Here is a 26,542-nt window from a genome sequence, read left to right as displayed (position 1 = left end):
ACCCTGCCCAGGTTCTCCGCCCTTCCCCACAAGGACAGGCACCAGCACGGACTCCAGCAGCACAGAAGGGCTGGGGATGAGACGCATTCCGTTGTTCTCCACTCAACTAAAAGCAACCAAACCGCGAAACCTCTAGAGCGGTGGTCTCCAACCTTGGCAACTTTAAGACCTGTGGACTTCAACTCCCAGAGTTCCTCAGCAAGGTTGGAGACCACTGCTCTAGAGCAGTGTTTCCCAACCTTGGCAACTTGAAGATGTCCGGACTTCAACTCCCAGAATTCCCCAGCCAGCAAATGCTGGCTGGGGAATTCTGGGAGTTGAAGTCCGGACATCTTCAAGTTTAGAGCACCCTTTGGCAGCCAGTTTAACACGGGGGGACTTCAACTCGCACGAAAGCGACCCTCCCCATCGGCCAAGTTGGGGGGGGGCGAGGAATTCTGGGAATTGAAGTCCCGGAACCTTTCGAAAACCAGGTCCGAAAGGCCCCCGCCTGCAGGACGCTCCGGCCCACCGGGGAGAAAGAGGATGCAGGCAGGAGGGGCTCCGCTGTCCCGGGTCGCCCTCGACGGAAGAGGCCGCCGCCGCCGCTCCCCTTCTCCCCTCGGGGGTCGGGGGTCTCGACTCAGCGGCGGGAGGGAAGGAACCCCCCTCCCTCCTCCCCCACCCCGAGGGCCCCGGGCATGCGCCCTAGCGGGGAGGCGCCTGGCGGGCGGGGCGGGGCCAGGCGGGGGCTGGGGCGGCCCTCCCCGCCCTCGCTCACAGCCCAGCGCCTGCCGCCGCCGCCGCCGCCTCGCCCCGCAGGTAGGAACGCGTCGCCGCCGCCGCTCCCCCGGGAGGCCCAGCCAGCCACGCGCCCGACGGGCGGGAAAGGGCGCCGCTCCGGGCTTCGCGCTCGCCCGCCCGCCCGGAGCCCCAACGCCCCGGGGCTGAGGAGGGCCGGCTCTTCCCGGGTTTGCAGGACGGGCGCAAAGTGGCGGACTCGGGGAGTCTCTCCCAACTTTCCCCGGGTGGGCGGGGGGGTCTAGCGGCGGAGAAAGCCCCGGGGGGGGGACACCCACGACTCCGCCCCCGCTCCCCCAGTCGAGAGGGGAGGGTCCCGGGGGGGGGGCAGGTGGGTCCTCGCTGCTCTCGGCCTTGGGGGCCCGTGCAAAGAGAGGCGCCCCTCTCCCCGGTTTTGGGACCCCCGGCTGCTGCCCCGTGCAGCCCCCGGGAGTTTGGGGGTCTCCTGTCCGAGCCGGCAGCTGGACACGGGCGCGGGGGGGGGGCGGTGGAAGTGCAGCCCCTCGAAGCGGGGCCTCCGGGAAAGTTGGCCTTCGAAGGTCCGAAGGAAAGCGGAAAGGGGGGGAACTCCACTCCCGGCTGCCCCCCTCTGCAGCTCTCGGAGCCCCCTCCCCGGGCTGCCCCCCTCCGGGCCAGCCCCCCGACCCCCCCCGACCCACCCCCCGACCGCCCCCCCCGGGCCAGCCCCCCCCCCCCCGGGCCAGCCAGTCTACTTTGCAGGGGGCGGCTTGCTTGCTTGGCGCAGGGCGAAGCGGGCGAAGCTCGCCTGCTCCTTAAAATTCCAGGCGGGGGAAAAGGCGGAGTTTCAATATTGAACCGAATGTGAACAAAATAGTCCCTTTTATGGCGCTGTGCTCCTTTTGGTGGGGGGGGGGGCTGAGGGAGGGGCCTTTCTCTCTGGTGACGGGCCTTTGCATGATGAAGAGGTCTCTCTGTTCGAGGGCTGGGATCGTTTTTTTTCTAAGAGGAGGGGATCTGTAAGCTGCTCCGGCTGGAATTGGGGAGGGTGAATCGGGGGGGTTCTCTGGAGTTTGGTTGCTGGCTGGCAGGCGGTTCATGATGGCTTGGAAGGAACGAGGGTGCATCCAAGATACACTTAAAAAAAAAAAGAGCACTTTAGTACAGTGTTTCTCAACCTTGGCAACTTGAAGATGTCCGGACTTCAACTCCCAGAATTCCCCAGCCAGCGAATGCTGGCTGGGGAATTCTGGGAGTTGAAGTCCGGACATCTTCAAGTTGCCAAGGTTGAGAAACACTGACTTAAAGCATAGCTGGCTAGAGAATTCTGGGAGTTGAAGTCCGGACATCTTCAAGTTGCCAAGGTTGAGAAACACTGACTTAAAGCATAGCTGGCTAGAGAATTCTGGGACTTGAAGTCCGGACATCTTCAAGTTGCCAAGGTTGAGAAACACTGACTTAAAGCATAGCTGGCTAGAGAATTCTGGGAGTTGAAGTCCGGACATCTTCAAGTTGCCAAGGTTGAGAAACACTGACTTAAAGCATAGCTGGCTAGAGAATTCTGGGACTTGAAGTCCGGACATCTTCAAGTTGCCAAGGTTGAGAAACACTGACTTAAAGCATAACTGGCTAGAGAATTCTGGGAGTTGAAGTCCGGACATCTTCAAGTTGCCAAGGTTGAGAAACACTGACTTAAAGCATAGCTGGCTAGAGAATTCTGGGAGTTGAAGTCCACAAGTCTTCAAGTTGCCAAGCTTGAGAAACACTGCGTCTAGTAGGCTTGTAGTGTGTCTTGTGCAAGGCGTGCGCCAGAATTAGCAGGCGGGTGTTTACAGGAAAAAATAAAACCACAAACGGCAGTCAAGGCTGCAGGCTTTTTTGTCAAAGGTTTTGGGCCATTTTGATCAAGATGACGGGGGTTTATTTTTAACCTCCTGAAAATGGAGCCGAGAAATTTGGAGTTAATCGACCTTTGCCGTCACCAACTTTGGTTTACGGCTTTGCTCTGTGGGTGGCTGCCAAGTGGATTTCCACTTTCTGTTCCTTTCTTCCTTGGTTGGGGCTGCTGGTGCCCTCCTGGCTTGCTTCGGGGGGGGGGGTCTCTAGGAAGCCTGTGAGAAGCCCCCCCCCCCACCTCCCCGGAGCTCCATGGCCTTGGGCTTCCTCAGGGCTTCCGCTTTTTTGCTGGAGCCGCCGAGAGCGAGGCAGCAGATGTGCCCAAGAGAGGAGGCCTCTGGAGGGAGAGCATGCCGCCAGCTTTCCTCCCACGTGGAAGTTGTGTCTTGCAGGGCTCAGTCGAAAGGGAACTGCCAGGGATCACCGGGAGCACAGTTCAGTATATCTCCCTTGTTTCTCGCTGTTGCAGAAGTGGGGCCTCCCCCCCCCCTCCCCACTGAGTGCAGAGCCTTTGACTGCAGCTGTAACATCTGCTTCGCTCAGCAATGCCTTGTGTGGTGGGGTGACCCGTGCTAGTCCAGAATGCGGCCGCGCGAGCGATCGTGGGTGCACCCCGTTTCACCCACGTAACACCTATCCTCCGCGAGCTGCACTGGCTACCTGTCGATCTCCGGGTGCGCTTCAAGGTGCTACTTGTCACCTACAAAGCCCTGCATGGTATTGGACCTGGGTACTTGAGAGACCGCCTACTGCCAATCACCTCCACGCGGCCTATTAGATCCCATAGATTAGGCCTCCTCCGAGTTCCATCAGCCGGTCAATGCTGACTGGCAACCACGCGGAGGAGAGCCTTCTCTGTGGCTGCTCCGACCCTATGGAACGAACTCCGCGTGGAGATTCGTACCCTCACCACCCTCCAGACCTTCCGCATAGCCCTTAAAACCTGGCTGTCCCGACAGGCCTGGGGCTAAAGACCTTAACCCCACCCGAATTGTATGAATGTTGTGCTTTTAACAATGTATTGTCTTATGTGTTTAACTTGGTTTGTCCTCCCTCCCTTTGAACTGTGAGCCGCCCTGAGTCCCCCCAGGGAAAAGGGCGGCATACAAATAAAATACCTATACCTATACCTATACCTATACCTATACCTATACCTATACCTATACCTATACAAATCATTCCTGGGGCTCCAGAAGGACAGTGGCATGCTTGCCCAGGATGGGGAGGACGCCCCAGGAGGCATATCCAGAATTGGGGGGTGGGGGGATGCCTTTCACTTTCCTCCTCTGACACAAGAGCAGCCTAGGCCCCCACCATGTTGGGCATTGCGCCATCTGCCAGTTCTTGGTGCTGTGGTTCTCTCTGCCCCCAGATAGAGGCCCTACAGCCTTCCCCCCCCCCCAGTGCTGCTGGTGAGCCAGGGGCCAGAGGTGGCCAGGCAGTCCATATTTGGTAGCAATCATCGTGGACTCTTTTGCCGTGGGAGGGGGACCCTTCCCACTCGGTTCCTCCTCCTCCTCCTCCTGGCTGGAAGCTGCTGCCTCCACATATGGGAGGGATGAGGCGAAGCCAAGGGGGTTGGGTTCAGGCTGAAGGGCCCTCTTGAGTGCATGTCTTCCAAAAGTGGTGGGCACAGAGAGGAAATTGGGTACGCGTGGGCCCCCCCCTCCTTTCCCTCTCCTGGTTTCTGGTTCAGGGAGAGCCAGGCGGGGATGACCATCCCAGGATGGCTTTGGGAGGGAGGGAGGGAGTCCTGAGCCTGTTCCTGGCTCTTCCTCTTCCCCCCCCCCTCTTTGGGGCACCTTGAAGGCAGAGGGGGCACCAGAGGTCGCCCCCTCTGACCTCTTTGCTCTCCTTCCCTTGTGCCCAGAGCGAGAAGGAGGAAGCTCTGGCGTCAGAGCCTGCTGATGCGGCCATGAGCTGGACGGGGCAGGAAGTGGACCAGCTCACCAGGGACTGTCCTGCAAGGGGGGGGGGTCGGCCGTTCCATCCTGCGGAGTCAGGGAGCAGGCGAGGCTGCTCGGCACCTCTGGAGGGTTGGGTGGGGGTGCTGGGGGCTCCCTTCTACAACTGCCAGTGTGCCAAAAGCTGCAGATGTTGTGCTTCCGTTGGGAAGCCGGGGGCCGGCTGGGTCCCGCAGGGCAGAGTCAGGGAAAGGAGGCCCAGCTCAGAAAGGGTGGGGCTGGGATGCACCCAGGGAGGGGGCTTTCTGACTTGGAATGGCATAGCCCACGGTGGGGGGGGTCTCCTCTCCCCCCTCAGCAAGGAGGGCAGGCGGTGCTGTGTGGGGAAGGGAAGGAGGGGAGCCCTGCCTGGGTGTTTGGAGGCCTCTGAACTCGGCCGGCCGCAGAAGAGCGGTGGGAGCTAGGCGGCTGAGCCGTTTCCTGTTGCATTTCTCTTTTGCATAGAGAGGGCCAGCGGGTGTGGGTGGGTGCCTGCTCCCTCCCTCCCTCCCTCCCTCCCTTCCTTCCTTCCTTCCTTCCTTCCTTCCTTCCTTCCTTCCTTCCTTCCTGAAACTCTCCTAAGAGAGCAGCCACCCTGCTCCCTTTGAGCAGCAGAGAAACAGGCCGAGGGACCTGGGAGGCTTGGTTGGCCCTGGGCTGCTCCTGGCGCAAGTCGCCTCTCCCCTTTGGACTGCGGCTCTCGGAAGGCCTTTGGCCCTGGCACAGCCAGCTTCCGGTTTGCTTTGGCTTTCTGGAGAGCGAGGAGGAGGAGGAGGAGGAGGAGACCTTCCTCTTGCCTGCTGCATGGCCCTTTCGGCTGGAGTGGGCTTCACCTATGGAAATTGTCCAGGTCTGCCTTTGCAGGGTGGGGAAAAATTTGCCTGGTGGTCTTTGAGCAGGGGGCTTCAGCCCCCTCAGGTGGGTGCCCTTCCTGCATCTTCTTCTGCAGTTGGCTCCCCCCTTGCCTTCTGGGCCCCCATTTCCATCTGCCCTGCTGCAGCCGAGAGCCGAGCCTGGCAGATTCCTCGTTCGGTGCCACCAACTGAAAGGCAGAGAAGGAAGGCAAGATGGCCCAGCGCCGCCTCTCTTCCTCCCCTTCCTCCTCCTCTCCCCCCCCCCTATTTGTTCTTAGGCTGATTGGTGTTTCTGTGGAGACATTCAGCGCCCCAAATTACTTTCAATCCATTCGATGTTAAGGCTCTGCTCCCCCCACCTGGCATGAGGGCTGGGGGGGGTGGGGAGATTCAGGCTGCATTTTTCAGTGGAGGACTTCAGAGTAGTTGATGGGTTTATCAAAACCTTCAGGGCCAGCTCTAGCATTGAAAGGGGGGCCGTGTAGCTAAGCTGACCTGCTTTCCCAGGCTCTGCTTGGGTCACCCGTCCTCTACCCTGTCATGCCCCCCCCCCCCAAAAAAAAACCATCCTTCCTCTGCTGCTGGTGATTCTGCTCTGTATGAGACGACACCCCCCTCCTGAGACACACACACACACAGGTTTTTTTTCTGCAGAAGCTCCAGCCTGGGGGCTCCCAGTGCTTGGCCTTGGTTGGTCCTGGGGTCCTCCTTGGGGGAGGGTCATTCCATTCAGCAACAGAAGGGCCAATGCCTGGAATGCACTACCTGACTCTGTCGCTACATCCCCAACCCCATAATTTTAACCTAAGACTGTCTTACTGTTGACCTCACCCCATTCCTAAGAGGCCCGTTAAAAACCTGGCTGTGTCGGCAGGCCTGGGGTTGATGAGTTCCCTTCCCCTCTCGAATTGTGTGTCTGTTGGTTATTTTAAATGCTTGTATTTGTAGTCCTTGTGTTTCCCTTCCCCTCTTGGGTTTGTGAGCCGCCCTGAGTCCCGCTGGGAATAGGGCGGCATATAAATAAAACGAAACCTAAACCTAAGGGGGGGGTGCATAAACACACTAGCATGTCCCCGTTTATTCATGTTCATTCTTTATTCCTTTTATCTTGTACACGAGTGACAAACTAAATAAACGAATAAAAACAAAACCTCTCTGCCCCGATTCCTACAGAGTTTAATTTTGAATGGTGCCGCCATCTTCCTTTGCGGCTCGGTGCTTATCCAAGCTAGAAAGTTGGCAGCTCTTTGATTCCAGTTCCCCATTTCTGTGTTAGCAAGAGCAATAGCAGTTCGACTTATATACTGCTTCATAGGGCTTTCAGCCCTCTCTAAGCGGTTTACAGAGTCAGCATATTGCCCCCAACAACAATCCGGGTCCTCATTTTACCCACCTTGGAAGGATGGAAGGCTGAGTCAACCCTCTTTTTGTCCTTCGGTCTGTAAGAGGAGGGGGGCGGGGGGACCCACACAGAGCAAAGGGGTGAGGAAAGGAGGGGAGGGGTTCAGGGGCTGCTTGGCTCAGAGGAATCCGGCATCTGCTGCATGCAGGTCCATTAGTGCTCTTTTGAGTGACCCCCCCCCCAAGAGGCCGGACAAGGCTTGCCGGACGCTGCTTGACTGTTTCTGAGAATGAACTGAGAATGCCTGGGCCTCTGTGGCCCCCAGCCCCACCCCCAACCTGTCTCCTGCGAAGGTTTAGGTTTCATTTTATTTATATGCCGCCCTATTCCCAGCGGGACTCAGGGCGGCGCACAAAACCAAGGAGGGGAAGGGAAAAATACAAAAAAACTACAAATACAGGCATTTAAAAATAACCAACAGCCACACGATTCAAGAGAGGAAGGGAAACTCATCGACCCCAGGCCTGCCGACACAGCCAGATTTTAACGGCTTTTCGGAAGGCCTGGAGAGAGGTGAGGGTCCTAATCTCCGCGGGGAGTTCGTTCCAAAGGGCCGGAGCTGCCACAGAGAAGGCCCTCCCCCAGGTGGTAGCCAGATGGCATTGGCTGGTGGACGGAACCCGGAGGAGGCCGACCCTGTGTGATCTAATGGGTCTTTGGGAGGTAATTGGCAGCAGGCGGTCTCTCAAGTACCCAGGTCCAATACCATGAAGGGCTTTATAAGTGACGACTAGCACCTTGAAGCGTATCCGGAGACCAATAGGCAGCCAGTGCAGCTCGCGGAGGATAGGTGTAACGTGGGTGTACCGAGGTGCACCCATGATCGCTCGCACGGCTGCATTCTGGACGAGCTGAAGTCTCCGAATGCTCTTCAAGGGCTGCCCCATGTAGAGCGCATTGCAGCGCATTGAAGGAAGGTCTGGCTCTCTGGGACTTCATCGGGTTGGGAAACTGACCCAGGGACTTTGCAGCTGCCTCCGTGTGACCCCTTCCGGTCCTGGCAGGATGTGTAGGTCCAGAGGGAAGATGCAGGAGCCCCTTCTCTTCCAAACGGGGGTCCCCTCTGGGAAAGTGTTGCTGCTGTGGCCTGTCTAGGCTCAACATTTCTCTGGGGAAAACCGGGTGGGGGAAGGGGGGCCGGGGCCGGCTCTTAACCCAGCCCATTCTGCGGATAGTTTGCCAACAGTTCTCTTGGTTTGGCCCAGACCAGCCCTCTTCCTCCGGTCCCCAAGTGGTGGTTGAGGGCCCATCTGGCAGCTTCTGCTGTCTTGCTAAAGGGGGTTGACCCGCTGCACTTCCGTTTGGGGAAATTGGCTCACCACAGTTGTGTGCATGCACCCACACACGCACGCACACACACGCACGCACGCAGTGTCCAAAGCCGTCGACAATTCCCAGGCTGCATTAACTTTCAACTTTCAATAGGTTTGTATGCCACCCAATCTCGAAGGACTCCGGGCGGCTTACATAAAAAGTAGTTTAAAAAATATTTAAAAAAGATTAAAAACACAAGAGGAAGAGGAGAGGGTAGTAAAGAGGGAAAGAGGGAGGGAAAGAGAGAGAAGGAGAGTTGAAAGGAAGGAAGGAAGGAAGGAGGGAGGAAAGGAGGGAGGTTAAGAGAAAAGGAAGGAGGAGGGAAAGAGGAAGGGAAGGAGGGAAGGTATGTGAGAAGGAGGGGGGGACCGAGGGAGGGAAAGGAGGGGGAAGGAAAGGAGGAAAGGAGAAAAGAAAGGAGGGAAGGCAGGGGAGAAGGAAGTAAGGGGGGAGGGAAGAAAAGGATATGGAAAAGAAGAAACGAGGGAAGAGAAGAGGGAGGGAAGGAATAAGATACCTAACCTTTGATGTTTATAATGATTTGAATATCTCGAAATGTAGTTGTATTGCTTTTTACAAGTTATGGATGTTGTATTTTCTTTTTACCAATAAAATCTTTTTTTTAAAATTAAAAAAAAAAAAAAACAAGACAGAACGGCTTAAAAACAGAAACACGACATGCACTCGGTTTTCAAAGGGGCTGAAGTTCAATCAAGATCAACACAACGGGTGGCAGCAGGCTTTTTGCCCCGGGACGGGTGCAGCCCCCCTGTCTGTGCAGGAGGGAGAGGGGCTCCCTGTGGCACTGCCAAGGCCAGGGGAGGCTTCGGGAGGGCACTCGGGTGGGAGAATGAGGAGGGGGCTCCCCTCCCGTCTTTCAGAGAAGGGTCTGCTTCTCCTGTTGGGAGGAGGGTTGGGGGTGGCGCAGTGGTTAAATGCAGCACTGCACGCTACTGCTAGATCAGCAGTTCAGCGGTTCAAATCTCACCGGCTCAAGGTTGACTCAGCCTTCCATCCTTCCGAGGTGGGTGAAATGAGGACCCAGACTGTGGGGGCGATATGCTGACTCTCTGTAAACCGCTTAGAGAGGGCTGAAAGCCCTATGAAGCGGTACATAAGTCTAACTGCTATTGCTATTGCTATTGCTATTGTGGGAAAGGGGAAGCCTAACCAAAGCACGCCGGAAGCGTAGGTGTCACCCCCCCCCCCACATTGGTTGCTAGCCCTGGTTCCTCTTTCAGAGGGGGGAGAGAGGGGGGGGAGCTTAGGCAGAGGCCTACCCCTCCTTCCTTCCTTCCTTCCTCTCCCTACAGAGCCTCTGGCCTGCCTGGGGCCAAGCGGGGGTGGGGAGGGGCTCCCCTGGGAGCAGACGTATTTGGGGCATGCTGAGAATGCAGCTCTGGAATGTCTCCCTGGCATGGGGGGCGGGATGATGCGGGGGGGGGCTGCCTCCTAGGGGGAGGACTCTGGTGCAGAGGCCGGGAGCCACTTGCCACTTTATCAGCTGCTTCTTGATGGGGGTCTCTGAACAGCCCAGGGAGCCTGTGTGAAGAGGGGAGGGGGCTCAGAGCCCCTCCCCGCCCTTGGGAAATTGGCTTTGCCGCCTGCTTTTGCTTTTCCCTCCCATGGTCGGCCTACGACGTTAACAAGGTTGGCGCCCCCAGCCCCATTCCGGGGTGGGGCAGGTAGAGAATCTGCTGAGTTCTGGATCGGTCGGGGTTGTGGGGCAGCATCCTGGGGCCCACTGAGACCAACCAGGAGCAGCAGGAGCAGTGGGGGGGGAGCCTCCTTCAGGCGGTCCTTCTGGGGCTTTGAGAGGGGCCCCCAATTCTACCTGTGCCCGCAAAAGGGACAGGGCTGAGGAGGAGGAGGAGGAGGAGTAGGGCTGGACCCACCTCCAGCTTATGAGCATCCTTGGGTTCCTAGCTCTGCTTCCCCCTCCTCAAATGTGACCCCCCCTTATGGGCAGTGAGGAAACGCCCGTCCTGCTGGCTGGGCTGGGCTTCAGCTGCTGGGGGGGCGGTCCTCGCTTTGGGTGAAGAAAAGATGCCCTCCTGGCTGGGCTCTGACTGGGAGATGCCCTTCCCTGCCCTCACTCCTCCTGGGGGCTTTGGGCCGAGAGGGCGGGGGGCATCCACATTTACCTGATTGGCGGGTGCCATTGAGGGGAGGGGCCTTGGGGCGTGGGCGTGACCCGCCCAAGCAGAAGCGGGGCTGGCCTTGGGGGTCAGATGAGAGGAAAGGGGCTGCAGCTGCTGCTGAGTCTCGCCCTGTCCAGAAGCCGAAGCAGGCAGGATTGGCACCCGTCCCGTCTGTCCGTCCGTTCCCCCCCCCGCAAAGGACAGCTGGACAGGCAGAATCAGGTAATATAATAGAAGGAGAAAGTAAAGGGGCGACACATTTAATACCACGTGCTATAACAGCAGCGAGAATGGTTTATGCCCAACATTGAAAATGTGAAAATATTCCTCTAGAAAGGGAAATAATAATAAAGAAAACATTAAGATTGTGCAGAATGGGATAGAATGTGACGATGGGACTAAAAAATAAAGGAGGGAATGCGGAATGAAGGATGAGATTTGGAATAGATTTTTTTATCAGTGGTTGGGTTTGAGGAAGGGAAGTCGGCCTGGAGAAGGACTAGGATGTGCAGACCGAAAGATGAAGGGAAGGAAGGAGAGAAGAAAGGTGGGAAGGAAGGAGGGAATGTAGGAGAGAAGGAAGAAGGAAGGAGGAAAGGAAGGGGGAAAGGAAGGAGAGAAGGAGAAAAGAAAGGGAAGGAGGGAAGGGGAAGGAGGGAGGGAAGGAAGGAAGGAGAGTAGGAGAGAAGAAACGAGGGAAGGAAAGAGGGAGGGAGGGAAGAAGAAGTAGGACCGTTGTAAGATAAGATGGATCTATGGGATGTTAAGAAAGCAATCTTTAAGTATATTGTCAACTGTAGGGGAGGAAAATTGTTATAAATACATATTATTAATAACAGTTATGAGATCATATAATTGTGAATGTATATATGAAATTGATAAAAGAAAAGAAAAAAAAAGAAAAAAAAGATGATATGATATATGTAGATGTAAGTGTTTATAAGGGGTTAAATACATGTAATAATTACTAATGTATATTGAGCACATGAGATGTTTGTGCTGTGCTTCAGATAATGCCAGGAGAAAGAACTCTTCCCTGGAAACTCCTGCCAGTCCCACTGTTTGAGCTCTAGGGAAGCAGTGGGGCGTGATGAAAGGGGGGGAGGTGGAAGGATGGGGTATAGCACGGTGTTGGGGGGGGGCTCCTTCTCTCCTCCGGGAAGTGCATCCTGGGCTTTAAACCCAAGGTGGCGCTCCCCTGCCCCCCACCGCCGTGAGGTGTGCCCTGGAGGGTATTCTGCAGCCTCCTCGTTTCAGGACGCATCTCCATTTCGTGCCAGAGGCATTGGAGAAGGCTTCAGTTGTCGGGTGGGGGGTGGGGGGAGGCAACCGTCCGGTGCCAGGCTGCGTCTTCTGGCTTCCTTCAGTGGTTTCCTCTTGCCGGTCATCTGGGCATAATCTGCCACCGGCCACCGGCCTTATCAGCTCAGCTCCACCATGAGGGGCTTCCTCCTGTGGGCATGATACGGGCACATCTTCCTCTGCAGGTTCCTCCTGGGCCACCCCAACCCCCCCCCTTTCCTCCTACCCTCGTGCAAGCAGCGCCTGCCCGCCCATGAGAGCTGCGCACTTCTCCAGGGCGATGGCAGGAAAAGGGAAGTTTCTGGTCATGGGACGGCAGCCTCCTGTTCTCATCTTGACCTCTGCGGCCCCCCCTCCAGCAGCTGTGCCAGGGATGTGGGTGGAGGGGAGGCCACACACTCAGAGAATGCCTCCTTGCGGCACCCGGGGAGGGCTGCCCGCTCAATAGCAATAGCAATAGCAGTTAGACTTATATACCGCTTCCTAGGGCTTTCAGCCCTCTCTAAGCGGTTTACAGAGTCAGCATATCGCCCCCAACAACAATCCGGGTCCTCATTTTACCCACCTCGGAAGGATGGAAGGCTGAGTCAACCTTGAGCCGGTGAGATTTGAACCGCCGAACTGCAGATAGCAGTCAGCTGAAGTGGCCTGCAGTGCTGCACTCTAACCACTGCGCCACCTCGGCCCTTCTTCAACAGGTAAAGCAGGAGAGGGAACATCTCAGGCGCCATCATGGTGGCCTTATCGCTCAAGATAAGCATTGGCAATGCGGTGAAGACTATGCAGTTTGAGCCCTCCACTATGGTGTACGACGCCTGCCGCATCATCCGGGAACGGGTGCCGGAGGCACAGATGGGGCAGCGTAAGTGTCCAGGCGGGCTCCCCTTGGAGAAGGAGATGCCGAGGGAGAGCTGGGTGGGCTACCAACCAGGGACTGCTGTGGGGGTGGGCCAGGGAGACTGGTTCCCGTTTCCACCTTGCCCCTGTGGCCTGGGGGCACCGCTGGCTGACCTCAAGCCCCCTCCACCCGCCCCGGCCCAACCCCCTTCCTGCTGTTCTTTCTTCAGCCAACGACTTTGGCCTTTTCCTCTCGGACGAAGACCCCAAGAAGGGGATATGGTTGGAGGCCGGGAAGGCTCTGGACTACTACATGCTCCGCAATGGGGTGAGTCCTTTCCTGGGGGGGGGGGCTTTCTGATCAACCGAGTGGATTGGGGGGAGGGGGGGGAGGCTGAAGGCCAGTGTTGGCCACAGCAGTTAATGAAGGGCTCCAGCGTAACTCCCCCCCCCCGGCTCCCACCAGGATAGGCTGCTCTTGACCATGTGGCCCCTGAGCGAAGCCCCTCCTCCAGAAATGGCCACTAAAATTACGCCGGAACAGCATTGCTCCCAGTCCGGAGCCAGGTCAGCCGCTCCCTCCGGCTGGGCCAGCATCGGCATCCACATCTCCCCTGGGAGACAGGTCCCTCCTGCCTAAGGAGGGTCCTCTTGGCGGCGGCTGGCGGAGGAGAAGGCTGGGCCTTGAAGCATCTCTCAGAGGAGGCCCAAGGACCTAACCTCTATACACACACACACACACACACACACAGCCCTCGCAGCTGGCTACTGGGGGAGGAGGGGTGTTGTAATATAGTTCCTTGTGTAGGTGTGGGTCACCCATGGCCCAGTTCATACCAGGGCATGCGGAGCCACGCTGAACCACACAGGAGAAAACAAACTCCTAAAACCCCATAACATCCTGATAGTTCATAACATAACATCCTGAGATGTGCCCTACCAAGGACGCCCAAGATTTGACCATATATAGACAGAACTTCCCTGAACAGTAGATTAGAAATTGTACTTTTACAGGCTGTTTTTAACCACATGCTGATTGCTCCTCCTGCCTTTGTCCTATCTCAATAAAAGGGGCTCTCAGACCCCCAATCTGGGTTGCCTCATCCCGAGAAAGCTCGTGTCCTGTCTTTTCTCCACATTGGCCTCATGGACGAACCACGGGAACGTCACATTTGGTAGCAGAGGATGGTTACTTCGCAGAGGGGAGCATCTCCAGCGTGGGCCCAAGTGGGTCAGCCCTGGAGGAAGCCCTGGCTAATGGCTCAGCAGGAGGAGCCCCAGAGGGACGACCTTCTTGGCTCCCTCGTGCTCTTTCCGACCCCCTTGGTTTTCCATACCACCACCACCCCCAATTCCGACCCTGGCATTTCTTGGCTGACCCCCACCCTCCTTAAATCTGCCTTCCCAGGACACCATGGAGTACAAGAAGAAGCAGCGGCCCCTGAAGATCCGCATGCTGGATGGGACGGTCAAGACGGTCATGGTGGATGACTCCAAGACGGTCACCGACATCCTGATGACCATTTGTGCCCGGATCGGTGAGCAGCCTGGGGACCATTGGGTTGACGGACAGACGGGAAGGGGGAGGAGTGAGGAGACAGCCTCTCTTCTGTGGGTCCTTCCTCTCCTCCCCCCCTCCCCCCCGATTCAGGAGGGACAAGCTGAAGCTTGGGCTACCAGGCAGCTGTGCCCATGGCTGTGGGCAGGGCGACGTTTGTCCCTGGCAAGGCTGCTTTGTGCCCCCCAGGCATCACCAATTATGATGAGTACTCGCTGGTGCGGGAGATCCTGGAGGAGAAGAAGGAGGAGCAGACGGGCACCCTCCGAAAGGACAAGACCCTCCTACGCGACGAGAAGAAGATGGAGAGGCTGAAGCAGAAGCTCCACACGGATGACGAGCGTACGTGATCCAGAGCCCAGCGCTCAGGGGAGGCGGGTGGGGTGAGGCGGAGGGGACCTCGGCGGCTCTCATCCTGCCCTGCCTCCTCGTGCAGTGAACTGGCTGGATCACGGACGCACTTTGCGCGAACAGGGCATCGATGACACCGAGACGCTGCTCCTCCGGCGGAAGTTCTTCTACTCCGACCAGAACGTGGATTCCCGCGACCCCGTGCAGCTCAACCTCCTCTACGTCCAGGTGCCCCTCGCTGCCCCTCTGCCTTGCGGGCTGGCATGGGATGCTTTAGCCCGTCTGCGCTGCAACGGAGGCTTCCGGGGGAGGCCCTGCACTCCCAGGGAGGAGTGGTGAGGAGTGTCCCTGCTGACCTTGCTCCTCTGTCTCCAGGCCCGCGACGATATCCTGAACGGCTCCCACCCCGTCTCCTTCGACAAAGCCTGCGAGTTTGCCGGTTACCAGTGCCAGATCCAGTTTGGGCCTCACAATGAGCAGAAGCACAAGGCCGGGTTTCTGGAGTGAGTCCCACTGGGTCCTTTCCTGGGGCCGAGTTTTCCCTGCAGTCCCCTGGGTCGGGTGTTGGCTGGAGGGCTGGAGAGAGCAGGGGAGCCGGGCCTGAGAAGGCCCCTGTCTGAGGGAGACCCTCTTTCCCCCCCTGCAGCATGAAGGACTTCCTGCCAAAGGAGTACATCAAGCAGAAGGGGGAGCGGAAGATTTTCCTGGTGAGGGGGGGTGTCTTGTGGGTCCCATCTACCTCTGGGAGGCCTGGACACCATGGCGGAAAGGGGGGGGGGAGAATCTGCAGGAGGATGGTGGGGCAGAAGGGTTGGGGGAGCTGTGGGACAGGGAGGGGGGTCATTAGGGAGCAGGAGAATGCAGCCCCCCTGTTCTCCCTCCCCTCCCCCAAGGCCCACAAGAACTGTGGCGGCATGAGTGAGATCGAAGCCAAGGTCCGCTACGTGAAACTCGCCCGCTCGCTCAAGACCTACGGCGTCTCCTTCTTCCTGGTCAAAGTAAGCAATGCTCCTTCAGCCCCGCTTTTGTCCCCCCCCGTCCCCCCCCCCGAGAGCCTGCTCACCGGCTCTGGAAGGGAGGCGGGAGGGGGGCTGGCTCCAAGGGCGGGGAGGGGGGCTGGCTGTGGAGCTTTCCTGCTCTGGGCCGGAGAGGATTAGGCACACCCCATGACCTGGGCACCTGCCTTGCAGGAGAAGATGAAGGGGAAGAACAAGCTGGTCCCCCGTCTCCTGGGCATCACCAAGGAGTGCGTGATGCGTGTGGACGAGAAAACCAAGGAGGTCATTCAGGAGTGGAATCTGACCAACATCAAGCGCTGGGCAGCCTCTCCCAAGAGCTTCACCCTGGTAAGAGCTCCTCTCTCCAGCCCTACGGAGGTGAAAAGGCCCATCGAGGACCGACTGGGGGAAGCCCCTCTCGCCCCCCAAGTCTACAGGCAGATTGGAGGGGAGGGGCCCGCTGTGAGGCCCCGGCCTTCCTGGAGCAGGCAGAGTCTGCTTGGGGGCCCCCAACCCCTCAGGGCTGTAGAGGCCACTTCCCAGAGAACTGTCCTCCGAAACAGCGGTGCCCAGTTGTGGCTGTGGCATTCCGTGGGCTGCCCTGCCCATCCTCTTCAACCCTGCCGCTTTCGACTGGCAGGCCTGCTCCAGCACAGGATGCCTTTCTCCTCTTCCGTTTGGCCTCCTCTGCCTGTGGCGTCGTCCCCTTAGCTACGCCTGAAGCCTTTTGTGCCAGGTCGAAGGGGCACCCGTGACCCATAGATGGGAGGCCCTGGGGGTGGGATCTATCTCCTCTCCCCCCCCCACAAGGCCCCCTCTTCTGGGGCTGACCTGGGCCGCAGTGGGCGAACCCCCACCTTCCAAACCCACTGCCACCCCAAGAGACCCCCAGGGGGTCAGGGGGTGGTCCTGGCTCAGCGGAATGGCCTTTCTGTCCGGCTGCTCCTGAGCGCGGCAGCAAGAGGGATGGGGCTGGAGGGGGCCGTGGGGAGAGTCCAGGAGCAGGAAGACCCTCCTGCAGCAACCCCAGCCGGAAGCCCCTCCCCCCTGCAGTGACTGCCTTGGCTTTGGGGTTGCAGGATTTCGGGGACTACCAGGATGGCTATTACTCAGTGCAGACCACCGAAGGGGAGCAGATTGCCCAGCTCATTGCTGGCTACATCGACATCATCTTGAAGAAGGTGGGTCGGAGCAGGAGTGCTGGCTCCAGAGCTGGGTCAAGGGGCGCCCTGAGCCGCAGCCACCCTCCCTTCACCTGGGCTGGCTGGGGGCGAGTGGGGGGGCAGGGATGACGGCTGCCTCTGTCTTGCAGAAAAAGAGCAAAGACCACTTTGGCTTGGAGGGAGACGAGGAATCCACCATGCTGGAGGACTCCGTGTCCCCCAAGAAGTAAGACCGGCGTTTCGTGGGGCGGGAGGGGAAGTCTGTCTCCGTGGGGGGTGGGGGGGCAGTGGGGGCTGCGCTTCACCCCCCTGCTTGCCTCCTAGGTCGACCCTCCTGCAGCAGCAGTTCAACCAGCTGAACAAAGCCGAGCACAGCTCCGTGGCCCTCCCTGTCATCATACGGCCGGGGGCCAGTGGGCCGGAGAACTTCCAAATGGGCACCATGCCCCAGGCCCAGCAGCAGGTCACCAGTGGGCAGATGCATCGGGGCCACATGCCCCCTCTGGTAAGGGTCCCAGGCTGGGCTCTGGACATCCTAGACCGCTAGCGCCAGCCGCTGCATCCCCCCGGGGTCCCTGCTGCTGCGGTGCGAGTCTTGGTGCTTCCGCTGCCCTCCAGGGCTTGGTGCTCCTTCCTGAAGCCACCTCCGATTCTTGGGAAACAGGGAGGCAGCCCCACATTTGCCCCGCTCACCAGCCTCCCTGCTGCTGCTGCTGTTGGGTGGGGGGTTACGTGTGAGGGGGGGAATTGGCTCACCTGTCTTTCTTCTGCCCTGCAGACGTCGGCTCAGCAGGCCCTGACGGGGACCCTCAACTCCAGCCTGCAGGCTGTGAAAGCTGCCCAGTCCAGCCTGGATGACTTCGAGACCCTCCCGCCCCTGGGCCAAGACGCGGTGAGAGGGGCTGGCATGGGATGCTTTAGCCCGCCTGAGAGGCCCAGGAAGCCGGGGGGGGGGGGCTGGGTGTGTTCCGGAGCCCCCGGATGACCGCTGCTTCTCCATCCATAGGCCTCCAAGGCCTGGCGGAAGAACAAGATGGACGAGTCGAAGCACGAAATCCACTCCCAAGTCGACGCCATCACCGCAGGCACGGCTTCCGTGGTCAACCTGACCGCCGGGGACCCGGCAGAGACAGACTACACGGCCGTGGGCTGCGCCGTCACCACCATCTCCTCCAACCTGACCGAAATGTCCAAGGGGGTGAAGCTGCTGGCGGCACTAATGGAGGACGAGGGCGGCAACGGGCGGCAGCTCCTGCAGGCTGCTAAAAATCTGGCCGGTGCCGTCTCCGAACTGTTGAAGACAGCCCAGCCGTCCACCGCGGAGGTCAGCAGCAGAGGGAGGGACCGGAACCTGCTCCAAAGGGGGGGGGAAGCTGGCTTGGGATGCTGGACCTAGGAGAGCCAGGGTGGGGTTGGAGCCGGTGGGAGGGGGAGGGCGCTGCAGATTCCCATCCCCCTTGGCAGTGGACTCTATCTGGGGGCCTTTGCACCCCAACCCCACCTCACAGGGTTGTTGTGCAGTAAATGGGGGTGGAGGGAACGCTGTGGCTGCTGCTTTGACCTGCCGTGCCAAAGGAAAGGAGCAGGTGTTTGATTCCACGGGTGCCCTTGTGCTTCTGGGCCTGCTGGGACAAGCAGCAGGGCCCGGGGGGGTGGGTGGTATGGGAGGGGGACAGACATTGCCCACCTTGACTGCTAGAGTCAGTTTCCTGACAGCAGCACTGGCCCAGGGGCTCAGGGTGCCCCGACTCCTGCGGCAGCTGCTTCCCTAATCCTGGGGGAGAGGGTGACTCTTGCCATCGACAGTCCGGAGGGTGCAGAGTGGCAGCTCGCCTGTCTCGGGGCACTGGACTGAGGAGAGCCAGGCCTTGACGTGCACCCTGTTTTCTCCCTTCCAGCCGCGGCAGAATCTGTTGCAGGCAGCCGGTGCGGTGGGACAGACCAGCGGAGAATTGCTGCAGGAGATTGGGGAGAGCGACACGGATCCCCATTTCCAGGTGAGGGGTCTGCCGAGAAACCCCACGTGAATTGGACCGGCTCAGGGGGGGGGATGAATGATGCCCGGGGGGCTGCAGAGAAGCCTCTGGGGGGGGGGGAGAGATGGGGGGAAAGGCCGAGGGGCAACAGCGGGCCCTTCTGATACCCAAAGGAGGCCGAGACTACCAGGCCGTGGGCTCCCAGACTAGAGAATTTGCTCCACCCCAGCAAGGACTCCTCCCTGAGAGTCGGCAGTCTGTTGGCGGTGCAGAACCCGAGGGAGCTTGCCTGGCTGGGAGGCTCCGAAATGGAGGTCCCTGCCTTGAGTTCGGGGGTTGGCTGGGGTGAGGATTCAGTGAGGCCTGATGGCCTGGAAGGCGACTCCACAACGGGCAGCCGAGGTTCGTGGGCTGGGCCGTGATCTCTCAGCTTGCGGATGTTCACATACAGATTGTGGAGAGCCGGCACCTCCGGACCCTGTGCGCCCCTGATGCCAAGACGGTAAAAGGGCCCGAGCTGGTCTGTGGCTGTGCTCCTGGCACAGCCCCTGCTCTTGCCACCCCGTCCCCAATCGGTGTGCTTGCCTGAGGTGGTCCCTGCAAAGCTTTCTCTCTGCCGGGCTCTTCAAAGCTGCTCTCTGACTGGGCTCTGTCCGCTGCCAATCCCCACCGTCTAATTTAAAAGCCCCTCGGAAAGCGACCCGTGGTCCCTCTCCGCGCTCACCTCTCGGATCTAACCTGCTTCCTCAGGGATGACCGGGCACCCTCGAAACTCCCGGAGACATAGGGATCCTCCTGGATGGGGGAAGTTTCAGCTGGGCAGCAAAGGAGAGGCGGGGGCAGGCTTACAAACTGGCAGAAGGGGGTGCTGGGCCTCTCCCAGCCCCCAAGCTGTGCCTGCTGGGCTTGGTGATGGGTTTGGTGTGCGGCACTCTGCGCTGAGATTGGGTTGCTCTGGTGGTGAAGGTTCCTGGTTGGGCAGGCTGGCGGCAGAAGCGTGGCCCCCTCCGGGCGGGGTCCCTGGGGGAAGAGGAGGCGAGATCCTGTGCTGAAGGTGGCCCTTCCTTCTCCAGGACGTGCTGATGCAGCTTGCCAAGGCGGTGGCCAGTGCGGCGGCCGCTTTGGTGCTGAAGGCCAAGAACGTGGCCCAGAAGACGGAGGACTCTGTGCTGCAGACGCAGGTGATCGCCGCGGCCACCCAGTGTGCCCTCTCCACTTCCCAGCTGGTGGCCTGCACCAAGGTGAGTCCTCCTTGCTAGGGATTTGGGTGGTCAGCAGCACGGCCTCTGTCGGGACCTCCTCTTGCCTCTTCCTTTCTCCGCTGGACGGTGGGCAGAGAGCCTGCTCCCAACCTTGAATTGTTCGCCGCCCTGAGTCCTCCCGGAGAAGGGCGGCATACAAATAATACAATACCTATCAGATCGCATAGATTAGGCCTCCTCCGAGTTCCATCTGCCAGTCAGTGCCGACTGGCAACCACACGGAGGAGAGCCTTTTCAGTAGTAGCTCCGACCCTTTGGAACGATCTCCCCGTGGAGATTCGTACCCTCACCACCGTCCAGACCTTCCGCACAGCCCTCAAGACCTGGCTAGCCCGTCACGCCTGGGGATGAAGATCGTAATCTGTCCCCACCCGAATGATGAATGAATGTTGTGTACTATTTTTTACTCATGTATTGTTTCATGTTTACTGTTTTGTACCCCCTTCCCTATATTTTGTAAGCCGCCCTGAGTCCCCTCAGGGAAAAGGGCGGCCTATAAATAATAATAAAACTCTAAAAAAACTCTAATACAATACAATACAATACAACCTGTGCGCCTTGCTCCTTCTTTGGCAGGTGGTTGCTCCCACCATCAGCTCCCCCGTCTGCCAGGAACAACTGATTGAGGCTGGGAAGCTGGTGGCCAAGTCCGTGGAAGGCTGCGTGGATGCTTCCCAGGCAGCCACCTCCGACGAGCAGTTGCTGAAGCAGGTGGGGGTGGCCGCCACGGCGGTGACCCAGGCGCTCAACGACCTGCTGGAGCACATCAAGCAGCACGCCACGGGAGGGCAACCGGTCGGGCGCTACGACCAGGCCACCGACACCATCCTCAACGTCACCGAGAACATCTTCAGCTCCATGGGCGACGCTGGTGAGGAAGGCCTGGGAGGCTGCCCCGTCTGCAAAGCCCCAGAGTTGAAAGGGGACGCCAGCCACGGTTACCGGACAACCCCTCATGGCCTCTCCCTGCTCTCTGCCCGCCAGGCGAAATGGTGCGTCAGGCTCGCATCCTGGCCCAGGCGACGTCTGACCTGGTGAACGCCATCAAGGCGGACGCGGAGGGGGAGACCGACCTGGAAAACTCGCGGAAATTGCTGAGTGCTGCCAAGATCCTGGCAGATGCCACAGCCAAGATGGTGGAAGCGGCAAAGGTGTGGTCCGGAGCTCCACGGAGCAGAGGGTTGGGGTGTTTGGTTCCAGTGGTGCCTCTTTGGCTCTGTGGCCACAGCTGGACAATGCAGAAAACGTCCCTCTCTCTTGGGCGAGTCCCCTGGCAGGCGGCTCGCAGGCGAGTGGGCCCTGCCGGAGCCCACCCCTGGGGGTTTATTGGAGTTGCCCCTCCCGGATGGAGCAGAGGAATTTGGGAGAAGGGTCTTCCTGACGGGCCTCTGTCCTTCCTGCCAGGGAGCTGCGGCCCACCCGGACAGCGAGGAGCAGCAGCAGCGGCTGCGGGAGGCGGCTGAGGGGCTCCGCATAGCTACAAATGCCGCAGCCCAGAACGCCATCAAGAAGAAGCTGGTGCATCGGCTGGAGGTGAGTTCCCCCCCCCCCTTTGGTTCTTCCTGGCCAGCTCTTTCTGACTGGGAAAATGAGGACCTCACTCGCATCTCTCTGCTCAGCATGCAGCCAAGCAAGCCGCTGCCGCTGCCACCCAGATGATTGCGGCTGCCCAGCACAGTGCCGGAGGGAGCAAGAACCCTTCCGCCCAGCAGCAGCTCGTGCAGAGCTGCAAGGTAAGCAGGAATGGGGGGTGGAACCTTCTCCTCAAAGCCCCCTCTGATTCCTTGTTCCCGACACGGTTTCTACCACAAAACCGCGGACGACAAAATCGCGGTCGACGAAAGCGCGTATGTGACGTCATCACAGCGCGACGAAAAAGATCGAAAAATGTAAAAATAAAGCTAAAACCTTCCCCTAACCCCCCCAAACCTAACCCTAAACCTAACCCTAACCCTTAACCTAGCCCTAAACCTAACCCTAAACCTAACCCTTAACATAACGAAAAACCTAATGCTAACCCTTAACCTAACGCTAAACGTAACGCTAACGCTAACGCCCTAACCCTTAACCTAACCCTAACCCTAACCCTAACCCTTAACCTAACCCTTACCTTAATGTGAATCGGCTTGCTGTAATTTAGTTTTTATTTCAATTTTTCGATCTTTTTCGTCGCGTTGTGATGACGTCACATACGCGATTTCGTCGACCGCGCTTTTGTGGAACGTGCTTTTGACGGGTCACGCCCCGACACGGGTGGGGTGGCCTGTCTCCACCATCCTCCCCCTTCCAGGGTGCCCGGTTGGGGGGCCTGCAGCCGAGACCTCCTCCTTCTTCTCTCCCCACAGGTGGTGGCCGATCAGATCCCGATGCTGGTGCAAGGCGTTCGGGGCAGCCAGTCGCAGCCGGACAGCCCCAGTGCCCAGCTGGCCCTTATTGCCGCCAGCCAGAACTTCCTGCAGGTAAGCAGAGCCTCTGGCCCGGCTAGGGGGCTTCCAGAGGGCTTACGGCACATGCCTGGCAAGCTGGGCCACTGTACGTGACGCCTACTCGTCCCTTTCCACTGTAGCCCGGTGGGAAGATGGTAGCTGCCGCCAAGGCCACGGTGCCCACTGTCACGGATCAGGCCTCTGCCATGCAGCTCAGCCAGTGCGCTAAGAACCTGGCGGCAGCTCTTGCCGAACTCCGCACAGCAGCACAGAAGGTCAGCCACTTTGCCTGCGAGGCTCCGGGTATCGGTCCCATGGGGGGGGAGAGGGGCAGGAGCAGAGGGGAGACCCCTGGCTCTCTCTGGGAGGCTGCTGGGCCTGAGACACAACTCAGCCTGGCCACTTTTCCGCGGGGAGGGCTGGGGGGGGGGCTTCCCTTTGATCAGGAAAATGTGGGACTCCTGGCCTTGGCAGGGAATCCCCACGGGGGGACGACGATGGAGCGTGCGGGTGAGCAGGACGGGTTCCCCTCTTCCCTCCAGGCGCAGGAGACCTGTGGACCCCTGGAGATCGACTCGGCCCTCAGCCTGGTGCAGAGCCTGGAGAGAGACCTGCAGGAGGCCAAGGCGGCTGCCCGGGAGGGCAAACTGAAGCCCCTTCCAGGGGAGACGGTGTGTTGGGAAGGGGGGATTCGTGAGGGCTGGGGGGTGGGTGGGAGGTGACCTCTGGGGGGCCCTTTCTGACAGCCGGTCTGTGCTGCAGATGGAGAAGTGTGCCCAGGATCTGGGCAACAGCACCAAGGCAGTCAGCTCCGCCATGGCTCACCTGCTGGGAGAGGTTGCCCAAGGCAACGAGAACTATACAGGTACCTGGTCCTGCGGGGCTTGTGGGCTCTGCGTGTTTGTGGGTGGCCTGTCCTGTCCGGTTCCACCACAAAACCGCGGTCGACCTAAAGCGCGCTCGATGAAACTGCGTACCTGACATCATCACAGCGTGACGAAAAAAGCACGCTGTGAGCGGTAAAGCTAAAATTAACGGCTAATCTAACCCCCCCAAACCTAACCCTAAACCTAACCCTTATCCTAACGCTAAACCTAACCCTAAACCTAAACCTAACCCTTACCTTAACGTGAATCGGCTTGCTTTCAGAGCGCTTTTTAAAGCGCCCTTTTGTCTCCGCGGTCGTTGTTGTCGCGCTGCTGATGACGTCAGCGACGCGCTTTAATCGGGCGTGCTTTAGTGGACCGCGGTTTTGTCGTGCCACGGTCCTGTCCTCCCCCGGCCAGCCTGAGAGGTCAGGGGCTCCTTGTGCCTTACAGCTGCCCCCACTTCCCCTTAGGACGCCCCAGCCCAGCTAGGTTTCCCTTTCTTGGGATGGGGGCCCCCGTTCATCTCCAGGCTCTGGAAGCAGGAAGACGGCTGGGCAGGGCGGGGATGACTCCCATGCCCCTCTCCCCTCCCCGCAGGGATTGCAGCGCGGGATGCGGCGCAGGCGCTGCGCTCCCTCAGCCAGGCTGCGCGGGGGGTGGCCGCCAGCACGCAGGACCCTCAGGCCCAGGCAGCCACCCTGGACTGCGCCGCAGACGTCATGGACAAAGCCAGCAGCCTCATCCGGGAGGCCCGCAAGGCAGTTTCCAAGCCAGGGGATGCCGAGAGCCAGCAGCGCCTGGCCCAGGTGAGCCCGGGGCCCTGGCTGGGCCTGGCAGTGCCAGAGGCAGCAGCTGCTAGGGGTGGGGGTTGGGAGCTGCCTGGGAGGGCAGGCTAAACGCTCCGTCTCTCCTGTGCAGGTGGCCAAGGCTGTCTCCCAAGCCCTGAACCGTTGTGTCAACTGCCTGCCTGGTCAGAGGGACGTCGATGCTGCCATCCGCACCGTTGGCGAGGCTAGCAAGAGGCTGCTGGCCGATTCTGTGAGTGTGGGGGGGCTGCTTTAGGTCCGGCGGGTGGGGGAGCCTGGGCCAAGGCCGAGCCCAGGCCGGCCCCATGTGTGCAGGCCAGCTGTCGAGCTGTACAGAGAGCCGCTGCCCTTCCCAAGCTCATCCCCGGGAGGGACCCAGATTGGAACATGCCCTCCCCCCCACCCACAGGCTCCACAGTGCCTCAGTCCTCGAGATCTGCGGGTGGCTGCTGGGTGTTTGGGGAGTTGAAGACGTGGGGAGATTAACCAGCAGCCCCCAGGATGTGGATTTGCGGAACTGGGCCGTGGGCCGTCCTGCTCCGGGCAGCGGAAGGGGCCACCGTGCCAGTCCTCAGGCGTGGTGTCCCCTGGACGGAGGGAGGGGCTGCAGGTGTCCGTGTGGAGGGGAGCAGATCCTGTGACCTGGTCCTTAAGGGAAACCGCCTGGGCTGCGGCCAATTCCTGGTTGGTCAGGAGTCGAGAGCAGCCCTCAGGCCTCTGAGTTTGACACCCTGTGTCAGAACCTCTCCATTAGATAATTAGGAAAGAAAGACCCCGAGACTCCGTGGGTAGAAATCAAGTGTACTTTTACTAATTATAAATGATTAAAGGCATAGCGAAGCGAAGACTGATTATTTAGGCGCGAAAGCGAGTGATATATCTCTGCTCCCAGTTTCCTCCCAGCACCAAGAACTTCCAGGAGGCCCAGGGCCAACTCAACCAGGCTGCGGCTGGCTTGAACCAGTCGGTCAATGAGTTGGTGCAGGCGTCGCGTGGGACCCCCCAGAACCTGGCCAAGGCGTCCGGCAAGTTTGGCCAGGACTTCAATGAGTTTCTGCAGGCCGGGGTGGAGATGGCCGGCCAGTCCCAGGTAAGAGCTGCCTTGGCGGGGTGAGGAGGAGAAGAAGGAGCACCTCACCTCAAGGCGCGTGGGAGGGGCTGCACACACAGAGCCTCCTGGTGGGGGTGGGGGAGGCACAAGCAGGTCGTTTGAAGGGCAGAGCCCAGGCGGGGTGCAAAGTGAAGGCAGGAGCTGCTCCAGAGAGCGTCCAGGGCAGGTTCTCTCCGGGGGGCTGGCAGGCAGATGCCATGGTGCCCATAGCCAAGGGAGCTGCCCCGTGGCTGGCAGGCCGGGTGAGGCCCCGGGGCTTTCAAAGCAGAGAACGCTTCGGGGGGGGGGGGGGGTTGACCAGAGATGAAACTGCTCTCTTTCCTGCAAGGCTGTTCTGGGTGGAGGGGGGGAGGTCTTAGGCCCTTCTTGGGGGAATCTGCTTGGGGGAGTCTGGAGGTCCAGCACAGCCCAGGGGGGGCAGAGCAGGCCAGACCAGGGGAGCCTGGGGTGGGATGTGGCAGTGACAGCCAGAGTCCTCCTCGTTCTTGGCATCCCGTGAAGGGCAGAGGGGCTACCCGGGGGAGGCTGGGTGAAGGCTCAGCTACACCTGGGCTCTGGGGACTAAGAGCTCAGGCTGGAGAGAAACCATTTGCTTGGCTGTGAGGTCCCAAGGCGAAAGGGGAAGCGGGGGGAGGGCAAGCTGGGCAGGGAGAGGGGGCCGCCCGTCATGGAATGCCGATTGCAGCGAGGGGCTGGCTGGGTGTGGCTCGAGGGTCCGATGACTCCCTCTGTCTCCCTCCCTCCCTCCCCTGCAGTCCAAGGAGGCCCAGGGCCAGCTGGTGTCCAACCTGAAGGGCATCTCGCTCTCCTCCAGCAAGTTGCTCCTGGCAGCCAAAGCTCTCTCCGCAGATCCTGCGGGGCCCAACCTGAAGAACCAGCTGGCAGCAGCTGCCCGGTAAGCAGCCCAATTGCGGTGGGGGTGGGTGGGAAGTGGAGCCTCCTCGCCCCCTTTCAAAGTTTAATAGCATTTGTATGCCGCCCAATGCCGTAGGACTCCGGGCAGCTAACAATACAAATAATCAGAAAGAATAGAAGGAAAGAGAAGATAGATTTAACAAACACACCATGCACTCCGTTCCAAATGGGGCTGGACCATATTTTGGGGTCAACAGCCCCAGGCCTGCCGGAACAGCCAGGTTTTAGTGGCCTTACGGAAGGCCGAGAGAGTGGGAAGGGTCCGGATCTCTGCGGGGAGATCAGGGCTGGGGCAGCTACAGAGAAAGACCTCCCCCGAGTAGTCGCCAACCGGCATTGCCCGGTCGACGGTACCCGAAGGAGGCCCAATCTGTGAGAACTGCCGGGGCCTCTCTTGGACAAGGAGTGGTGGGGGGGCTTCGGAGAAGAGCCGTGCGGCCCGTGGGTGCCCAGGGCGGAGGGCAGGGCAGGCTTAATGGCAGCCTTTCTTCTCCCTCCGACCTGACAGCGCTGTGACGGACAGCATCAACCAGCTGATCACCATGTGCACCCAGCAGGCCCCGGGCCAGAAGGAGTGTGACAATGCTCTGCGGGAGCTGGAGGTGAGCCAGCCCCGCCTGGAGGAGGGCAGGTGCCGGGGGGCTGAAGGGGGGGCAGGCAGGGTGGCCTGCCTGAGGCTC

General features: G+C 59.7%; 1 protein-coding gene across 5 annotated transcripts in view; it reads left to right on the top strand.

Moving 5' to 3' along the window:
• Positions 1-719: 719 nt before the first annotated feature.
• The window catches only part of TLN1 (talin 1), a 42,494-nt gene continuing 16,671 nt past the window's right edge, over positions 720-26,542 (top strand). For 2 of the 5 annotated variants that reach the window (XM_087715226.1, XM_087715223.1), the window contains exons 1-31: positions 720-801; positions 12,289-12,452; positions 12,658-12,755; positions 13,836-13,965; positions 14,175-14,327; positions 14,422-14,564; positions 14,712-14,839; positions 14,983-15,043; positions 15,230-15,334; positions 15,527-15,682; positions 16,414-16,515; positions 16,647-16,723; positions 16,822-17,002; positions 17,276-17,389; positions 17,504-17,821; positions 18,396-18,494; positions 18,925-18,975; positions 19,547-19,714; positions 20,312-20,606; positions 20,720-20,886; positions 21,140-21,268; positions 21,355-21,468; positions 22,081-22,194; positions 22,302-22,436; positions 22,704-22,832; positions 22,924-23,026; positions 23,628-23,836; positions 23,949-24,068; positions 24,729-24,926; positions 25,703-25,842; positions 26,371-26,464. In XM_087715226.1, the coding sequence (XP_087571352.1) occupies positions 12,323-12,452; positions 12,658-12,755; positions 13,836-13,965; positions 14,175-14,327; positions 14,422-14,564; positions 14,712-14,839; positions 14,983-15,043; positions 15,230-15,334; positions 15,527-15,682; positions 16,414-16,515; positions 16,647-16,723; positions 16,822-17,002; positions 17,276-17,389; positions 17,504-17,821; positions 18,396-18,494; positions 18,925-18,975; positions 19,547-19,714; positions 20,312-20,606; positions 20,720-20,886; positions 21,140-21,268; positions 21,355-21,468; positions 22,081-22,194; positions 22,302-22,436; positions 22,704-22,832; positions 22,924-23,026; positions 23,628-23,836; positions 23,949-24,068; positions 24,729-24,926; positions 25,703-25,842; positions 26,371-26,464 (4,161 nt within the window). In that variant the 5' untranslated portion in view covers positions 720-801; positions 12,289-12,322. Of the gene's footprint in view, positions 802-10,343; positions 10,511-12,288; positions 12,453-12,657; positions 12,756-13,835; positions 13,966-14,174; positions 14,328-14,421; positions 14,565-14,711; positions 14,840-14,982; positions 15,044-15,229; positions 15,335-15,526; positions 15,683-16,413; positions 16,516-16,646; positions 16,724-16,821; positions 17,003-17,275; positions 17,390-17,503; positions 17,822-18,395; positions 18,495-18,924; positions 18,976-19,546; positions 19,715-20,311; positions 20,607-20,719; positions 20,887-21,139; positions 21,269-21,354; positions 21,469-22,080; positions 22,195-22,301; positions 22,437-22,703; positions 22,833-22,923; positions 23,027-23,627; positions 23,837-23,948; positions 24,069-24,728; positions 24,927-25,702; positions 25,843-26,370; positions 26,465-26,542 lie in introns of those variants that run through there. The other 3 variants (XM_087715228.1, XM_087715227.1, XM_087715225.1) reach the window with 2 other exon arrangements.

This window comes from Thamnophis sirtalis, unplaced genomic scaffold (genome assembly GCF_051295495.1).
Source record: "Thamnophis sirtalis isolate CommonGarterSnake01/CBP01778 unplaced genomic scaffold, rThaSir2_p1.2 scaffold_5, whole genome shotgun sequence".
Lineage (NCBI taxonomy): Eukaryota > Metazoa > Chordata > Lepidosauria > Squamata > Natricidae > Thamnophis > Thamnophis sirtalis.
Note: the sequence above shows the minus strand (reverse complement) of the source record. Positions and strands in the feature narration are given on the sequence as shown.